Genomic DNA, 19,164 nt, shown 5'->3' with positions numbered 1-19,164 from the left:
AGTGGAACCAGTTTCCATTGGGAGCCACAGTAGATTATTTAAGTCAATCAAAGTGTCACATCTGTTCTGGGAAAAACCCAGAGTTTGTTGGATTACATACCTAGAAAGCATGACAACGCTCATGACCACGAGCACACCGCCGTGAAGCGTGCTGGTGGTAGCATCACGTTAAAGAACGATGACGTTCAGTAGTTTCGTCCCTTCTCAGTGATTTCAGTGTCTGTTCTTTCCATCTTGCTTCCTCAGTCACTAGGTGGTGGAGGCGTTATATTTCCTGGGGGTCCGTGTTGAACGAGAGGCCGAACGTTCGTGTGATCTGTTTGGAATGATGTAGTCGATCCAAACTCGGTCAGGAGCACAGCAAGGTCAGATGGTTGAAATAGTTTTTCTTTAATTGCTACCTTCATGCTTAAAGAATGTTTTTATGGTTTTTCAGGCATTAGAATTAGTAAGAAGAAGGTTCGGCAGAATTTTCCCCGTACAGTTCGACTCGTTGAATAATGGATTCTTGTGATATTTGGGATTGTTTTGCCCCAAACTGCTGCTTGTTTTCTGTGAAGCTGCTTATTTGCATATGTTCTCTAACCAGCTATGGGGTTTTTTTTGGAACATGAAAGTTTCCCACATTGCACTCATCTCAGCTCCACCTCTGTTATAGCAGCTACAAACATTTGTTCCCTCAGCAGTGTCTATTTTGTCTCTGTCCTGATGTCCCTTAAACACTGTTGTTAAAGCTGCTGTTATAGAAAATGAATTGTCGACTCCTGACCAATCACAATCCAGAACACGATCCAGAGCAAGTCTGTGGGATGATCTTTAACATCACTACGTCCACAAATGTGCTAAAAACAGTAAGTTGTTTAGAATCTGAAGCTGAACAGGTTAAGGATAAATTCAGGTGTGTGTGTGTGTGTGTGTGTCAGGTGTGTAGTGATGGAGTGTATGTTGTGTGCGTAGTGATGGAGTGTGTGTGTGTGTGTCCCTCCAACTTTGTGTCCATTGCACACAACTCGTGATTATCTGATCTAAAATGTTTACATCTCACCATTAACTGTTTCAGGACTGATTTATCTGTTGTGTATCAGAGACATCAGAGAGAGGATTTGTAGTGGCACACACTCCTGTGCCAAGTTGGCACATGTTGGCACACCCCTGTATCTGAGTTTAATCACCTACAGAACTATAAAACTGACAGTTAAAATCTTTAACATATCTCATTTATAACCCCTTCATCCATCCAGAATGTTCCGTAACCCTGGACATCTTACCCCAGGCCTTTTCCAGCTTTTATCGGTCTCAGTTTTATCTCCTTTATTATTATTATTATTATTATTATTATTATTATTATTATATGTGCAGCAGATGGAGATGAAGGTGAACATAAAGCAGTGGCACAGTGTGGCTTCATACACACATATTGCTTTTATAGCCCCGCCTCCATTCGGGGTAAAGAAACACAAAGAAAACAATCATGTCTTTCTTATTATAATATAATTAACAGCATATAATACAGGTGTTTATTACGGGGAAACAGCGACATCTGCAGGGGAAAGAAGGTTGTTCCAAGAAGGTGCAAAATAAATATCCACTGATTTTACAGACAGAACTGTTATAATAAACAGGAAGTGAGTTAATAAGAGAAGAAAATAAAACTCTAAACACAATAAAAGGGAGATTTCTGTTATGAAGTAATTCTGTAGAATAACATTTGAGGGCTAAACGGCTGGATGGCAAATCGTCGACTTGACGTCAGAAACAGAACGATCGAGTGAAGAACGCAGTGGCTTTAAAACTCACTTCAGAAAATAAAGTGCAGAGTAAACACCGAGCTCACGACACACCGCATGCCTCGGATTAAAATAACGTCCGTGTAAATAACAGAAAATGCTCGGCGGAGACGCACACGAGCCGTGACGGCGTTGGGATTACGACTTCTTGGAGTCCTGCGCGTTCCTTCGTCTCACGTTGTTCAAATCCACCGGCGTGAAAGCTGCAGGACACAAAAGAGACGAAACGTCAGCGTGGAGACTTACAGACACAGTAACTACAGAATAAATCACTAGATAATAATCAGATAAACAAATCAGACACATTCAGCCCTTTGAGTGTGTGTGTGTGTGTGTGTGTGTGTGTGTGTGTGTTACTTTTTCCACATTTTAATTATTTTTGCTCTTTTTCAGAATCTTTTCTTCTGTTTTACTTTTTTGGTTTCATTTGATTTTTTCTGCTCTCACATACATTTAAATCTTCACTTTATCCTTTATAATAAAAATAAAAATCATCGTGTAAATGTTCAATCTGCTTTCCTTCTTTTTTCTTTTCCTTTCTTTGCTTTTCCTCATCCAAAAGAAAATGAAGTGTTAATAAAAACAAACAAACAAACAAACAAATAAATAAAGCAGCTTGTGAGTAAAATGTTTTTGTTGTCGAATATATAGAACATTACTGGATTGTGTATTAAATATTGATTTATTAAATATTATTGTATTTATTATGCTGACAGCTAACAAACACCTCATCTATTTATTTCTGGTGTATGTGTCTGTAAGAATCTTTGCGTTATAAACAAAGACAATAAAGGAAGATTATAATGCTTTTTAGTTGATCAGTGAAGTGTGTGTGTGTGTGTGTGATGAATCTTCGCAAAACATCCCATAATTCTGAAAAAAACATCAATATAGACAAAATTATATATATATATATATATATATAGATATATATATATATATATATATATATATATCTATAGATATATATATATACACACACACACACACACACACACACACACACACACACACACATGTATATACATTTTCTCTCTCACACACACATTTCATTTCCATGTTTTGATTGCGTAAGCCTCAACCTGGTCAGTGGTCAGTTTTTTGTTCCCTGTTTTCATCAGCACTAACACACTTAGTGCACTGGAGCTGAGATGAGTGTGGGAAACTTTCATGTTCCTAAAAGAACCCATAGCTGGTTAGAGAACGTATGTAAACCAGCAGCTTCACAAAGAACAAGTGGCAGTTTGGGGCAAAACAATCCCAAATATCACAAGAATCCATCATGTCTTAGAAATAAAGATAATGATTATTAAGATTATTAAGTTTATATAATTACATTTTGGATCACGGTCACTGATCACTCTGCCGATAATAACCGATAACAATGAATCACAGAATGCTGTTTCAATCGGTCAGTAAAGTGATGTGTGTGTGTGTGTCCAGGTTAAATACGTCACTGTGAGAGAAGTGTGTGTGTATAGACGTACAGCTCAGGCTGGGGTTTGGTGTTCTCTCCACGTACTTCTGAGGTCCCTTATTGCTGTTTTCAGTTCCCTGGAAGGACTGCATCTCCCTCATCACACACTGCCAGGCTACACACACACACACACACACACACACACACACACACACACACACATCAAACCTTCTCTCCACACACTCCAGAAACAACAACAACAACAATAAGCAGTATAGGAGGAGGAGGAGCTCCTGACTGTAGTGGATGAAGCGGACGTTCTCCTCATGTGCTGGTGTGAGGAACTCATCACTGTTGGATGCTGAACTCACTCCAGGCGCCTGTTTGTAGTTCTGCACCATCCTCAAACCTGCTGAACACAAACTGAATTATTATTTCATCCAGAGCTAAACGTTACATAACCCCTTTTTTATTCCACAAGTCTATTTACCGTCGAATGAAGGAAACATTTTAGATATTAAATTAATCTATTAAAATTATTAAATTATTTTCCCTCTATTTCTTTAAATCCCAATGGTTTTTTTGCGTTAGACTGAAAATGAGTATTATGAATAAATAAAAATAGAAATCTGAACAGTTAATATAATAAAATAACCTAAGGTACTATCATTTATTATGGTCCTTTTAATCCTATCCACATTACGACAGTTCCCGCCTCCTTTGCTGTGATTGCTCAAAAATGTCTCCCTCCTGTGCCAGGATTGGTTAATTACACCCATTCAAGGCGTGAACACGAAATATTAGCCAATCGTAACACAAACCGGAAGCAGAAATGATCTAAATATGGGTAGGAAAAAAATCAACTCACGACTGAAAAATTGCTAACGAGTTAGCCAATGTAGCAGATGTTACCTTAGCTAACCACGGAAAACAACTGGGTTTTTAAAAGGTTTAAAAACACGAATCCTCGATGATATTTTATTGGTGTACCTATCACGTGTGGATTTTGAACAAATAAATAAAACCTACCTGCGAAGTTTAAATAAAATTGTACGCTTAAAAATCCGCCAAGTGAAGCCTGGTGCATTAGCAAAACAATGGCCTTGTCCCAATATAGCGATTATTTAAACGTCTAGTGCACTAGATAGGGTGCACGAGGTATTGTTTAGAACTCGACCTAGTGCACTTAGTTAGTAAATGGGATTCTATTTGGATATAACCGATGTAACTGAAAAGAGGGTTTTATTTATACAAAAAAATGGAAAGAAAGGAAGCAAATAGAACGATTTAGTTTAATAGTAAAAATAGTTTCATTGAAAAATAGTGTATAAAATGTAAAACTGTCATATATATACACACATATATATACATTTTTTAAAATATATGTATTTATTTATTTTTATTTTACAAATTATTTATATAAACAAAAATAAATCACATTTTGCAAGACAACAACCCCAAACATAAAGTAGTTTCAAACAGAGCCAGAGTTTCTTTTCTGTTTTCCCCGATTTAAGTCCTTCAGGGATGAAAACTTTTGCACTGAGCTATTTAATGTCTACAGAATACAAGATAAAACACAATGGTATTAAAACACAGAGTTGCTTCGTCTCTTGTTATCCAGCGGTATCTCGTTCCTCTGCAGTCACGACCCCTTTCGAGGTTCCATGTCCCCGTTCCACTTTAAGTTCTTCTGCCGTTCTCCTCCACGCTCAGACCTGCACCAACGTCTACAAGGCCTTATTCACCAGAAGAGCTACATGTAGCAGCGTTTACGCTCTGGGTCTTACTCCATCACCATCAGATGGAGGAGAATATCGAGCTGATTCAATGCTCCGGACGTGCTGTAGGTTCAGTCTGCACCGGCACCGAACATCTCCACCAGCTCTTTACAGTCGGGGTCGATGAGGTCAGCAGGTTTTTCTCCACATTCGTTCTCAGCCTCGGGGTCAGCACCGAGAGAGAGCAGGAACCTGAACATTAAACAATTAAAACAAATTGTTAAAATGTCTAACTATTAAAACAAATGTAAATCTTTTGTAAAAGAAGTTTAAATCACGTAAAATATAAGGTAACACTCACTCTGCGATGTGCGGGAATCCGTCGCTGCAGGCCATGTGGAGCGGCGTCCAGCCGTCCTCGTCTCTCTGCATGATGTCTGCACCGTGTTTTACCAGCAGCTTCACACACTCCAGGTTCCCCGAGAGCACGGCCTCGTGGATGGCTGCCATGCCTGGTGATGAGCAGAGCAATCACGCTTTAATACACATAAAGATCAGCGAGTGGAACCTCTACGTGTTGTGAGGCCTTAAGACGGAATTCTGACTGAACTTGGATTTTGTCTTGCATTTGAAAATATCTTTAATCATTTCCTTGACATAATACATTAAAAAGCTTCAACAGTCTTAGACGAGAAGTCTTACCTGAAGGATACATAGTCTCCAGGGTGACCCTCCTGGCCCGGATGAAGCGTCCGATCCTCTCCAGCTCTCCGTGACGGACACAATCCTGGAAGACCACGTCGTTGGGGAAGTGGACACTGCGGACTGGTTTTTCGGACTTGTGGGCAGGAAGGCGGGTCACCAGATTCCCAGGTTTGATGTTGCACCCCTCATAGCTCACATTCTGTTTCACGGGACACTGGTAATACTTCATCATCTTCTTGAAGTAAGTTCGTTCTGTGGGTCGTACCGGAATCTCGGACTCTCGCTCGGACCAGGCTTCCAAGCTTCTTGTCTTGTTTTGTGTGTCGCTCCCAGACTTCTTGCTCTTCTTGTGATGTCTGCTCAGTTAGTTCCAGCTCTTTATATTCTCTCTCAGACTATTTTTGGTTCCATCACCTCACAGCTCGAGTGACTGAATTGAAAGCTGAGTGGCTTTTTGACCCTCCCAATTGACAGGAATTGAAACTTGTTTTCTCCAAGATTCTTTTACACACACACACACACACACACACACACACACACACTCCTGCCAGCTCATAGCTTGCGCTCACATACTCCACGTATACACCTCTAGTAAACAGCTGTAAAGATGGGCTGTAGACATAAACACACAGAACAGTCTGGAAGACATGAATATAATTTTGGAAACGGTCTGAATGTAAAACTAAAAATATGTTTGTCATCATGAAGGTTATTTTGAGGCATGAAGTTAAAATGACGCTGCAGCCAATGTTTAGATTTTTGGGTCATTTATATTTAATTCTATTTATTTCTATATCACTTTTAACAATTCAAATTCTTTTATAATGATCAATTGATCTGATTATCAATTAATCTTTAAACTAACTTCATAATCATAATCAAAATGAAGACCTTACAGTCTCTGGGAAGAATGTGTGTGTGTCAGGTCTAGTAGAGGGGGTGTGGCCTCTGTGTCAGTTCTAGTAGAGGTGTGGCCTCTGTGTCAGTTCTAGTAGAGGGGGTGTGGTCTCTGTGTCAGTTCTAGTAGAGGGGGTGTGGTCTCTGTGTCAGTTCTAGTAGAGGTGTGGCCTCTGTGTCAGTTCTAGTAGAGGGGGTGTGGTCTCTGTGTCAGTTCTAGTAGAGGTGTGGCCTCTGTGTCAGTTCTAGTAGAGGGGGTGTGGTCTCTGTGTCAGTTCTAGTAAAGGGGGTGTGGTCTCTGTGTCAGTTCTAGTAGAGGTGTGGCCTCTGTGTCAGTTCTAGTAGAGGTGTGTGGTCTCTGTGTCAGTTCTAGTAGAGGGGGTGTGGTCTCTGTGTCAGGTCTAGTAGAGGTGTGGCCTCTGTGTCAGTTCTAGTAGAGGAGGCGTGGCCTCTGTGTCAGTTCTAGTAGAGGTGTTTTCTCTGTGTCAGTACTAGTAGAGGCGTGGCCCGTCAGTTCTAGTAGAGGAGGTGTGGTCTCTGTGTCAGTTCTAGTAGAGGAGGCGTGGCCCCTGTGTCAGTTCTAGTAGAGGAGGCGTGGCCCCTGTGTCAGTTCTAGTAGAGGTGTGGCCCCTGTGTCAGTTCTAGTAGAGGAGGCGTGGCCTGTGTCAGTTCTAGTAGAGGAGGCGTGGCCCCTGTGTCAGTTCTAGTAAAGGAGGTGTGGCCTCTGTGTCAATACTAGTAGAGGTGTGACCTCTGTGTCAATACTAGTAGAGGAGGCGTGGTCCCTGTGTCAGTTCTAGTAGAGGAGGTGTGGCCTCTGTGTCAGTTCTAGTAGAGGAGGCATGGCCTCTGTGTCAGTTCTAGTGGAGGAGGCGTGGCCTCTGTGTCAGTTCTAGTAGAGGAGGCGTGGCCTCTGTGTCAGTTCTAGTAGAGGAGGCGTGGCCTCTGTGTCAGTTCTAGTAGAGGAGGCGTGGCCTGTCAGTTGTGCAAGTTTTTACTACAGTAAATCATGTAACTTTGAAATGCACAAATAAAACCACAACTTTCACCATTCTGTTGTTTATTTAGCCACCAGTTTATTTTTCCACATTTTTTTTTCCTTTAAGTATGATGGAATGCTTCGTTTCTTTCAACTCTTTCATTCCTCTTTCGCTCTTTACACCTTAGTTTAAAAAAAAAAAAAAAAAAAAAAAAAAAGGAAAAAAAAAAAAAAAAAAAAAAGGAAATCCCTCCATGTATAAACCCAAACCCTTCCCCATTTAACATCAACACTCTGAACAACAGGAACTGATGGAGGATAAAACGGTACATTTACAACCCCGACCGTGGACGTGTGAAAGAAACGAAAGAAGCCGACGGATCGGGTTCATGGACACGTAAACCCCCCCACCTCCCCGTCCCCCGTTCTACAACACCGCTTCATGTACAGAGAGGAGACACCGAGCGAAAGGTGGAATATTTCTGAAAGGGTTTCAGTAACCGAGATGAAATCTCTGCTGGCGTGAAGAACGACACAGTGGTACAGAATTGTTCCCCTTCACGGTTTCGAGGGTCACCGGACCCTAACGAATAAAAACTGGAAAAATAGAATTAAATACGACAAATAGATAACTTTCATATCATTAAAAAAATCAGTAGCTATGTATTAATGGTAATAGAGGAAAGGGGAAGAAACAAAATGCACACAAGGGGGGTAAAAAAAAAACAAAAAAAAAGGGAAAACAGGAAGCTTGGTCTCAGCTACATCTGTATTTGATTTACGTGAGAATGTTTTTATTCTTTAAACACCCGACGCCCTGCGATGGAGCTGTCTGTCCCAGCCACCAAACCCAAACTCCCAGTTTAAATCGAGACCCCTGGTGGAACCTTCCAGATGCTAACTATCAGACAGGAGAAAGCTTTAATGCCAAAACGAGGCTCGACCGTCGGGTCTCCGTTCGGTTCCTCACTAAAATGGTGTTTTTCTTCTTCATGGTCATCCATCGTGGTGTAAAAAAAGTTTATATGGTAGTTTGGGAGAAGTTTGCAGGTTCCTGGGACAGAGAGGGCTTAGAGTAGTGGAAGTGGTGGTTGGTGAAGGGGTTCGTCTCTCTCTCTCTCTCTCTCTCTCTCCTGACCTTATAACTCATCGTGACCATCTCCATCTGTGTCGACATCCTCGATGTCCTCATGGTCCAAATCCTGCATGAAGACAACAGTGATTATGTTCACGCCACCTCGCCTCGACCCGAGCGTTATCTGACGCTAACTTGTCAGCAGGTACTGAGCTCATCCAGAGTTCAAAGCCAAACATAGATGACAATGGAGTCATGCACTGGAATTAGACTTCCTAGAAGTGGTGCATTAGTGCTTTCCCAGAGCTAGAACTGGGCTCCACGTCATCACCATGGATCATAAAATCTGCTCTGGTGAATTCGTGTTGATGTAACCCTGAAACCATCTGTTCCCATTCCTGATCCTGGAGAACCCCCATGTCCTGCACAGCTGGAAGTTCTCCCTGCTCGACCACACGGCGATTCTGGTAAAGAACCGGTGATTATCTAATTGGTTGAGGCTGAACAGAGAACTGTGCAAGATGGAGCTTCTTCAGGATCAGGGATTAGAACCTGAGCTGTTAATCAGTCAGTTTATCGTCTAGTTTCCCCAGACTAAACCTAAACGCCTGAAATGATGATGATGGTAAAGATTTGGAAATTATTGGACAAAGTCCCTGGTGATACTCACACTGACCTCATCGTCGTCGTCGTCATCTCCGGCCGGAGCTCCGCCCTCCTTTCCTCCGCTCTCCAGGAACTTTGTAAAGCCCTCCAACGTTCTCTCTCCACTGTAGTCAATGACCTACGACAGACGAGCAGAGCGTACGGTCAGAACGTTACGGTTTATTCTGTAGTAAGTTCATCAAACAGACCAGAACCCGCTGGACGCTAAGCTCCAGCTAGCATACAGTACATTAGCCTGAACGCATGTATGCACCATGACGGACCAGACTCGTCCAGGTCTGATCCCATAACTGCTGACACATCGAGGCCTCGATTTAGACCACGGATATTAAACCGTATCCTAAAATACGACCTACATCCTGCTGCCAAACGCCGTTAACACTCGGATCCATATTTGGTCTCTGTTACATAAGCAGACGTAACGAGATACACGTTTCATTGATGTTGGCACTAAACCCGAATCTCTCCCACGGTTAAGTGTCATCTACACGACCGATCGGAGAGGATTAGACCCGGAAGGCGCCGACAGGAAGCGGCGATGTTTACGTTGCTTTGTTTAGGTGCAGGACGAATCCAGTAAGAATGAAAGGAACCGTGTAGAACTTCAGGAAGAGCCGTAAACACAAAGAGGCGTTTCACAGCATGAGGGGTTCTGTGGGGAATCTCAGCCATGTCTGTAATAGAGGCAGCGTGCCACTCTACTGCCCCACATATGCCCAGGCTGGTTCTGACCGGATTTCCTTGGCACACAACACGGTGTTAAGATCTCCCACTCTGTAAACAAGTATTTTCTAAATGAGGAAAGTCATGTTGGCGATTCACCAGGTCGCCATTTCTCCCACCTTTAAGACAACCCGAGTACGAGTAATTAAAATGTGTGACATGACGAGGCGAGGCCGACTGACCGAAGCTACACACACACAGACATTTAGCAGACGCCTTTATATCCAGAGCGACTCACATTATCTCATTTTTTTTAAACAGCTGAGCAATTGAGGGTTAAGGGCCTTGCTCAGGGGCCCAACAGTGGCAGCTTGGTGGACCTGGGATCGAACTCACAACCTTCCGATTGGTAGCCCAACACCTTAACCACTAGGCTACCACATGCCCAAACGGTTCATCCTGAAGATCCGGTTTACTCCAGTTTACGCTTCTGATCCTAAACCGAGACACAACTAGAGAATCATCACGGAGGCAGATAGAAATAAAATCTAAAAAAAAAAAAAAAGTGCAGCTGGTTAATCGTTCATTCATTTTCTACCGCTTATCCGAACCACCTCGGGTCACGGGGAGCCTGTGCCTATCTCAGGCGTCATCGGGCATCGAGGCAGGATACACCCTGGACGGAGTGCCAACCCATCACAGGGCACACACACACACACTCACACACACACACACACACACTACGGACAATTTCCCAGAGATGCCAATCAACCTACCATGCATGTCTTTGGACCGGGGGAGGAAACCGGAGTACCCGGAGGAAACCCCCGAGGCACGAGGAGAACATGCAAACTCCACACACACAAGGTGGAGGTGGGAATTGAACCCCCAACCCTGGTGGTGTGAGGCGAACGTGCTAACCGCTAATTAACCACTGGTTAATTAATTAGTTAATAATCAGGTAGTCTTCATTTGGCACAAGGGATTAGCCTGCTAGCATTAGCTGTGAAACACACAAAGTCTCTCAAGAATAAGATATCAAACATCAACGATCTGATAACGCTAATTATCAAGCTCAAACATCAACGATCTGTTTATTACGTTTGTGTATAAATCTCACCTTGCGATCGTCTCCTGCTGGGAAGAACTTGAGCGTAGGGAAACTGTGGACCTTAACGGTCTCGATCTCGTTAGCCGTGGCGTCCATCTTGGCCACCACTACGTCTGCGTGGTCCTTGTATTTCTCTCCCAGCTGATCCCAGATGGGTGCCAGCTGTTTGCAGTGACCACACCAGGGCGCGTCTGAGGGGAAGTACAGCAAAGTCATCAGGAAGAAAAGAGAGAAAAAAGCCGACAGCAGACGCCGTTTACGGCGGTTTATAAAACACGCTTACAGAATTCCACAAAGACGTTCTTGGCGGGGTCGAAGACGACCTCCTCGAAGTTCTTGCCCACCAGGACCCTGACGGGGTTCTTCTCCCAGTCGTCAGGAACATCCTGGCTCATAAGGTGAGGCTGTGGACAAAGACACGAGACGAAAGTGTGACGCCATCCGCTGAAAACGTCTACGGTAAACAGGCAGAAGTGCGAACGCCAACACGAACCTTGAGCTTGCCGTCGGTGAACGCCGTGCAGAAGCTGACGATGTTCTCTGCCGTGATCTCTGAAGACTCGGGTTTGTATTTGGTCATCTCGTCCTCCAGGGTGATGAGGCGCAGGGCGGGGCACTCTTCCTTCTTCAGGCCGAAGAACTCCAAGATGCGCTGGTTGTCCTCCACCTCGCTGTCAATGAAGATGAAGAGGATCTGCAGGAGGGAGGACCGTCAGATGAAGCAGAAATAAACCGTAGATATGAAAAACTCTTCTGGAAAATGAAGGAAATCTCATCGGTTTTTATTCACCTTGCCCTTGAAGCCCTCGGATGCTTTCTTAAAGTGGTCCAGCTTCTCCTGGAAGTCTTTGCTGGCTTTGGGCACAAACAGCAGGATGTGGGACTTGATGTCTCCTCCGAAGATCTTGGGTGCCGTCTGATCGACGGAGAGGGAAAAAAAACAGAAGAGTCTTTAAATGACGCTTGAACACGTTTCAACCTGAACTCACTATTTAAACTCTGTAGATAAGGACTGTCTCCTTCGGGTGTGTGTGTGTGTGTGTGTGTGTGTGTGTGTGTGTTACCTGCTCTGTGAATTCGATGACCAGTGGGAGCTGATTGGCCTTGATGAAGATCAGGAGGTTCTCTTTGGTGAGCTCGTCGTCGAAGGTGTTCCGTCCCTCGTCAAACTGAAACGGATGAGACGGGTTACAGATGTTAGGTTTAAAGCACGGTCCCAAAACGTACGTCATCCGTATTCGCCTGTCCCAGAGAAGGAGGCGTGGCCTCCGAGCGCACGTACGCGTAGCAGTCTAGGTAAAGAAGGCGTGGCCTTATTGTGCACAACACCTGCTTTAACGTGTCACTATTATACAAACCTTCTTGCCCTAGAGACAGAGCTGTAAATCAGCAGATAAAGTAAGACATGATGTAACGGTCATGACGAAATCCGTCATGGTCACATTTAACATCGGTCATGGGGATATTTAATAAACCATAAACGCCAGATGTGATGTTACTGTACGCTCATTAAAGTGTTACACACACTCCTAATCTCGGTTAATACCTAAGCTCCGCCTTCTCGTGATCTAACACACGTCAATCAACGCGACCAGGCACCACGGCGAGGTGATGAAGACCAGACTCGCACGTCTACTGCGGACGGTTTCTGAGAACAGACACGGATCCCCTGAACAACAAACTACTACGACTGCATGACCATGTGGTGATGAGTCTAAATGTGGTAAATAACCAGGAAAACAAACACCTGCTCGAAAAGACGAGCGACGACATGACGGACGACCTGGAACGTGATCCTGCGGATGAGCAGACGGGCAACAGGTGGAAAAACACTAGAGACGCTCGAGGTGAGAGCTACAGCCAGGGCTGATGTTAGTGTGTGTGTGTGTGTGTGTGTGTGTGTGTGATGGGTCAGGTTACGTGGCCGTGACAGACGTGGGGTAATAAAGGAGGAAACCTCCATGCTGACACTCTATACATACCTGTCAATCACAGACAATGAGGCGGGGCTACACTCTTATGTAACACAACACATTTACCCTGAACATTTTCAGCAACACAGTCTAGGAATCTTTTTATTGGCCGGTCGGAGAAAAGGGCGGAGCTTCGGTACAATTCACTGCTTCCTGTTTTCGACTGTAGTGACAGCCGGGCGAGAAAAGGGTCAGGAACGTTTTAGTCTGTTGGTTATAATTAGAGGAGAATAAAAAAAAAAAGGTGAAGACCTTCTTAAAGAGCACCACAGCGTCCTTAGTGACCTCGAACTTGGAGAAGACGGAATCGTCAGAGGTGATACCGAAGGGAATGTCATCAATGGCCTCGGCTGCTTTGATGAAGGCCTTGGCTCCATCAGACTCCAAATCCTACACACACACACACACACAGTTAGTTAAAAACCCCATTTACTTGAACACACTTTAATCCCCTGACTCATTGTATTTGTTGGAGTGCATTAACAAGTCTGTACTGTGACTAAATAAACCCCACAATAACGGAGTTAAACTGCACCGCTGCACAGATCAGTGTGACGTCAGCTCCGTGTTCGGCTGCTGGTTTTAAGGCACACACACCTTGAAGAAGCCGATGACGGCGACCTCGTTGTCGGCGATGAGAGACTCCGCTTGCGTGACCTCACTGAGAGGGGCGGCGGCCGGGCCGGTCTTCTTCTTCAACCAGTTCACGATGTCATCAGCCTGGCGACCAGCTACACACACACACACACACACACACAGATTATTTTCCTCATGCACAAGCGTTTTATTCCTCTTACACCACAGCAGTTTAACACTCAGCACAACCAGCTCATAGCCACATCTAATGTTCCTGTTCTCACTTCTGTTACAGCAGCCACACGTCCCTGCTAATGAGCTGTTGCTATAGAAACGATAAGGTGTCTGATCCGAGAGCGTACATTCGTTTAGACCTGTTATTCAGTCTGAGGTGCAGTTAGAGAGAATGAATCAACACCTGACCACCAATCAGAGTCCAGAACTCGGCAGTAGGTGTGTGTGGGTGTGTGTGTGTGTACAGTGTGCAGTGTGTGTGTACAGTGTGCAGTGTGTGTGTACAGTGTGCATGTATACAGTGTGCGTGTATACAGTGTGCGTGTGTACAGTGTGCGTGTGTACAGTGTGCGTGTGTACAGTGTGCGTGTGTACAGTGTGTGTGTGTGTGTGAGTGTGTATACACTGTGTGTGTGTATATACACTGTGTGTGTGTGTGTGTGTGTATACACTGTGTGTGTGTGTGTGTGTGTGCGTGTATACACTGTGTGTGTGTGTATATACACTGTGTGTGTGTGTATATACACTGTGTGTGTGTGTGTGTGTACGTGTATACACTGTGTGTGTGTACAGTGTGTGTGTGTGCACTGTGTGCAGTAGAGCGACGTGTTCATGCACATTAAGAGGAAGTGAGGAGTCCAAAAATACCCCACATCCCCGTGACTGTAACTCCAATTCAGAGACCGTGTGTGAGAGTGAAGCTTGTTTACTGTATTAATTAACATAGTGAAGCGGAATAAACCGGTTTGGGTTTTTGCATCATTTATCTATCGCTTTTAAACAGGTTTTTTTGGGTCCCAGACGGACAGCTTACGCTAAGACACCGAGCCTGTTCCCTCAGGGTGGAGGAATGAGCCGTGAACCTGAGGCAGGTGAACAAACAGCGGTGTGTCATTAACCTGGCGTCGCGGCTGGACGAGCGCCAAACCATACAGGCAGCAAAACTGTGACACACGACTGTTTCCTCATGCGCACAAAATCAGGCTGACGTCGGGTCAGAAACTAAACCACTAACCGCATCGTTCATCTGTACGACACCTGAGAAATCAAACTGCAAATAAGCCAGAAATTAGTAAGCATCCTCACGGCACTCTCACATTTAGGCCACGCCCACAAAACTCCATAAAAGGCAAAGGGATGAAACCGTCAAAACAGTCACGACATTTTTCAACAACAGTAACGCGGCTCAGCTACTGCAGCTCATCTGATACCTAACGCTAACCCACACACGAGGGATTAAATATAATCACTAAAGCAAGTAAACAAAATAAATAACTGTTTACTGGATGATATCGAAATGTTCATCACCACAGAATCTATCAAACAGATGAAAAATGGCTTCACTCAATCATCATCATCATCATCATCATCATCACTATTTTATCCTGGACTTCCTGTTTCTCAAAGGCACGTTGGAGAAACTGTGTGTCTAATCACGGCTGCGTGCCGGAGTGTATGCTGAGTGGAGACATGGAGAGGAGGAGGAGGAGGAGGAGAGAGTTCCTCAGGATCCGGTTACACCGAACTAAACCACAGAGCAACGTGAGGAACAGCACGCACAGCTGCTCCAAGGAGGAATCTCCCAGAGTGTGGAGCAGGAGGAGAAAGGAGTCTCTCACACACACACACACACACACACACACACACACACACACACACACACACACACACACGATGATAACCAGGACTATCCCATTTTGTTCTCTAGAACATCAGGTTTAGATCAATGCACTGGTACATAAAGTATCGTTTCTATAGTAACAAGCATCCATCAGGCAGATAAACATTGTTTAATGTTATCTCACTGTCATTATTAATTTACGTTAACATTAAGTCTGTAATACTGGATTAAATATTAAGACAGTTTCAGACAGTTTTCTTTTTCTTTAAAAAAACAACAACAACAACAACAACAACACACCACTCACCCGAGTACTCCTTGGGCGTGGCCTTCTCTCCACCTTTGAAGAATTTGATGGTGGGGTAACCGCGGACCCCAAACTCCTGCGCCAGCTCCGTCTCCTCCGTGGCGTCCACCTTGCCCAGGCGGATGTCCGAACCCTCGCTTTTGAGGATTCCTGCTGCTTTGGCATATTCTGGAGCGAGGGCTTTGCAGTGGCCGCACCATGGTGCATCTGGAAGACCAAAATAGTGAGGAGGTGATGAGAAAATAAAACAGGAAACATCCTACATACCGAGGCGATCGAGGGATTCACCTAACCCTAGTACAAGTGGGTTCTGGGGGACCGAAGACACTGACAAGTTTACACGCCGTAAAATAGAAAACTGCCACCGATTCAATGGCTGTCGATAAACGCGTCTGTTTCTGTTCTAAGGATTTGGGCAAAATAAAACAGAATTTAACAGTCAAATCGGCTGCCAAACGTTGCCCGATCCGGTGGGTGAACTTTACACGGATATTTGCTTGTTAAAGTTCACAGCTGGATGAACCGAAAGACCAGACAAACACTATCATCTCTTGGCGGTTAGAAAACTGTGATGCTGATGTGCACGTGATGTGGGAAAGGAGGAAATCTGCAAAGATCGAACGCAGTCTGATGGCAGACCGACACGGTGTCAGATGGAACATCGGGACTCGACTCCCATCTGACTCGGGACTCGACTCCCATCTGACTCGGGACTCTGTGTATAAATGTGCTGCCCTGATGGCAGAAAGCAGCTTTGTTTACTCCAGAGCTCATTTAAACAGTGAGGTGTTTTTTTTTTCACCTTTCTTTGCTCCTGAAATAAAAGCCCTTAAGCAGAATAAATATAAAGTATGATTAAGAAGCCAGTCAGAGGACTTGAGGATGTATTTATTAACTTTATTCCCCTGGACTCGTCGTCACTGCCTTGTTGTATGAGGCAAGTCTAAAGTTCATGACTTCTCCTATTTAAACTTCGTGCTAATGTACACGTCGACCTAAAAGCACGTCTCCCTCCCTCCCCCCTACACAAGGCTTTAACCCTCCCCTGTGTGAACGTGGGCCACAAACCTCGTGGAGCTCTGTGACTGGGTAAGAAAGTCCAACCAGGGGGAGAAAAAAAAAAAAAAAAAAAAAACACACCCGTTTTCATTACAAAGCCCGGCCTCTCTTCTGGGATTGGTTGTTTTCTCGCAGTGCCCGCATTACTATTGGTCATCTGATCCATCAACCGTGATGTACGGTTGCTAAGATGAAAGTAATGATTGAGTTATAAACAGGCCAATCAAGCCGCCGGATGGCGGAAACAACGAGCCAATCGCCGCGCGGGAATGGTCGTGACCGTCCTATTAACAACACTTGAAGGCGGGATATCTCCAATACGGATAAGGAAAAAAAAAAGTTTCGTGAATTGACAATGAAGTACACAAAATCCAAAATGGAGACGCGGAGATTTATAACGTTGATAAAAAAAAAAGTAACCTGGAAGTTGTTTTTTCGTGAGCAAACGTGTGGCAGATAACAGCTTTTATAGCGTTTATAGGTTTCTGCTACATTTTAAATGTTTACGTATTTATATGTGAGCGATTAAAAGCTCCACAACATCGTGCAATAAAACTGGAGCTTCAGTGACAACAAAACTAGTGATAAAGACTTTGTGTTGATTACGTGTACAGTGAGGAGAGGAAATAAACAGTGTGTGTGTGTGTGTGTGTGTGTGAGAGGGTGTGTGTGTGAGAGAGAGGGTGTGTGAGGACACAATGTTTAACACCATAATCACGTTATTTATGTTTATTAGAATTAACTACACACTACATCATTCTTTTCTCTTAAAGAACAACTGCAGTGTAATTGAACACCAGCAGAAATCACACCATCACTTCATTTCCTTACACTGTTGTGCATTATTCTGAACATTAATGGAGTAAATCACTATTATTATTATTATTATTACTACTACACACAGCTTGCACTAAACTATTCAAACACACATATTGTATCTCATCATCTGCATTGTTTTCTTGTATAGTATTGTGTTATTTATGTGTGTGTTGTCTTGTATAGTATTGTGTTATTTATATCTGTATTGTCTTGTATAGTGTTGTGTTATTTATATCTGTATTGTCTTGTATAGTATTGTGTTATTTATGTCTGTATTGTCTTGTATAGTATTGTGTTATTTATATCTGTATTGTCTTGTATAGTGTTGTGTTATTTATATCTGTATTGTCTTGTATAGTATTGTGTTATTTATGTCAGTATTGTCTTGTATAGTATTGTGTTATTTATGTCTGTATTGTCTTGTATAGTATTGTGTTATTTATATCTGTACTTTTGAGAGTCACAAACTGCTGGAACCGAATTCCTTGGATGTGTCAGCATCATCACACTTGGCCAATAAACCTGATTCTGATTCTGACTCTTTAATGGGAACAATAAAAGGAGACCGAATTAATCGTGTTAAAGATTCTTTAGGGTTCACACACACACACACACACACACACACACACACACACACACACACACACACACACACACGTATATATAAACATACAGACACACACACAGTGAGTTAACTCTATAAAGATTCTTTAACATGATTACTTCTGTTCTAAGTGTAAACTTATTAGATAAGCAGTAGGAGTGTCAGACTGCAGCTTGTTCCTGCCACTTGTATCATCACCTTTACACCCGTTCACAGTGCTGCACGCGCATTAAACGTGATCACGGCAGGTAAAGTTACCTGTTCACACAAAGCACGTGAGTAATTCACAGGACCAGCTCACACCTTACAGACAGAAAGCATGTGAAACACTCACAGAACTCGACCAGGATGTTGGGGTGAGCTTCCAGAGCCTCGTCCAGGTTGCTCTTGTTAAGCACGAGCACGTCGTCCTCCTCCGGGATGTGAGCCGCGGCCACGAGCGCCAGCGCGAGCGCGCACAGGACCACCGACTTCATTATCAGCTCCTTTGTGGTACTTTAAGAGTTTCAGGATCTCGGATGTCCCCTAAAACGCGCAGCTGCTTCGCTTTACTTCTGCTATACGTCGCTGCTGCGGGGGTTTGAACTCCGTCGGTACTAAACGTGGCAGCGCGCGCAGGAAACCGGTAGAGGGGTCGCAGTGGTGACGCGCATGCGCATTTATCAGCTCTCACACCGTTCGTGTTGAATTGTGAGTGGACCAGCGGGCGCGCGACACCCGGAAGTGAATGAGGCAGAGCGCTTATCGCGGGTTGCCATGGGCACCATAAAGCCGCGGGAGTGACGTCACTGTTTAGTCAGATCTGAATTTAGTGTGAAATAAACAACAAATAATAATAATAATCTATTACACATTAAACATTCAACAGGAAAACAAATATATTAAAATGGAATTTATAAATAATTACAAATAGGATAAAAACACAATTATATATATATAATAATGGGAAT

General features: G+C 43.8%; 3 protein-coding genes and 1 long non-coding RNA gene across 7 annotated transcripts in view; all 4 read right to left on the bottom strand.

Moving 5' to 3' along the window:
- LOC125141174 overlaps window positions 1-563 on the bottom strand; it is a 7,267-nt gene extending 6,704 nt beyond the window's left edge. The window contains exon 1 of the long non-coding RNA XR_007140538.1: window positions 101-563. This is a non-coding gene — a long non-coding RNA (uncharacterized LOC125141174). The remainder of the gene's footprint in view (window positions 1-100) is intronic.
- Window positions 564-1,474: 911 nt separating this feature from the next.
- On the bottom strand, window positions 1,475-4,387 carry LOC113656861 (mapk-regulated corepressor-interacting protein 1-like). 3 transcript variants are annotated; one of them, XM_027168282.2, is made up of 4 exons: window positions 4,234-4,387; window positions 3,503-3,613; window positions 3,275-3,379; window positions 1,475-1,990 (listed from the first exon to the last, which is right to left on the bottom strand). In XM_027168282.2, exons 1-4 carry the CDS (start codon window positions 4,289-4,291, stop codon window positions 1,926-1,928), a joined length of 339 nt encoding a protein of 112 aa, XP_027024083.1. In that variant the 5' UTR covers window positions 4,292-4,387; the 3' UTR covers window positions 1,475-1,925. The 3 variants fall into 3 exon arrangements, with proteins under 3 accessions (XP_027024083.1, XP_027024082.1, XP_047670327.1); XM_027168281.2 differs by having other exon boundaries at window positions 3,503-3,616; window positions 4,234-4,362; XM_047814371.1 differs by lacking the exon at window positions 4,234-4,387 and adding an exon at window positions 3,695-3,728.
- A 95-nt stretch (window positions 4,388-4,482) lies between these two features.
- Window positions 4,483-6,346, bottom strand: ppp1r27b (protein phosphatase 1, regulatory subunit 27b). Its single transcript, XM_027168283.2, has 3 exons — window positions 5,628-6,346; window positions 5,287-5,437; window positions 4,483-5,177 (listed from the first exon to the last, which is right to left on the bottom strand). Exons 1-3 carry the CDS (start codon window positions 5,860-5,862, stop codon window positions 5,057-5,059), a joined length of 507 nt encoding a protein of 168 aa, XP_027024084.1. The 5' UTR covers window positions 5,863-6,346; the 3' UTR covers window positions 4,483-5,056.
- Window positions 6,347-7,570: 1,224 nt separating this feature from the next.
- Window positions 7,571-18,900, bottom strand: p4hb (prolyl 4-hydroxylase, beta polypeptide). Of its 2 annotated transcripts, none has more exons than XM_027168291.2 (11): window positions 18,549-18,900; window positions 15,733-15,939; window positions 13,592-13,725; window positions 13,247-13,384; window positions 12,086-12,190; window positions 11,812-11,937; window positions 11,515-11,715; window positions 11,305-11,425; window positions 11,031-11,212; window positions 9,252-9,365; window positions 7,571-8,708 (listed from the first exon to the last, which is right to left on the bottom strand). In XM_027168291.2, the coding sequence occupies exons 1-11, from the start codon at window positions 18,688-18,690 to the stop codon at window positions 8,646-8,648; spliced, it is 1,533 nt and encodes a 510-aa protein (XP_027024092.2). In that variant the 5' UTR covers window positions 18,691-18,900; the 3' UTR covers window positions 7,571-8,645. The 2 variants fall into 2 exon arrangements, with proteins under 2 accessions (XP_027024092.2, XP_027024093.2); XM_027168292.2 differs by having other exon boundaries at window positions 9,258-9,365; window positions 18,549-18,899.
- Window positions 18,901-19,164: the final 264 nt, after the last annotated feature.

Source organism: Tachysurus fulvidraco, chromosome 5 (assembly GCF_022655615.1).
Source record: "Tachysurus fulvidraco isolate hzauxx_2018 chromosome 5, HZAU_PFXX_2.0, whole genome shotgun sequence".
Classification (NCBI taxonomy): Eukaryota; Metazoa; Chordata; class Actinopteri; order Siluriformes; family Bagridae; genus Tachysurus; species Tachysurus fulvidraco.
Note: the sequence above shows the minus strand (reverse complement) of the source record. Positions and strands in the feature narration are given on the sequence as shown.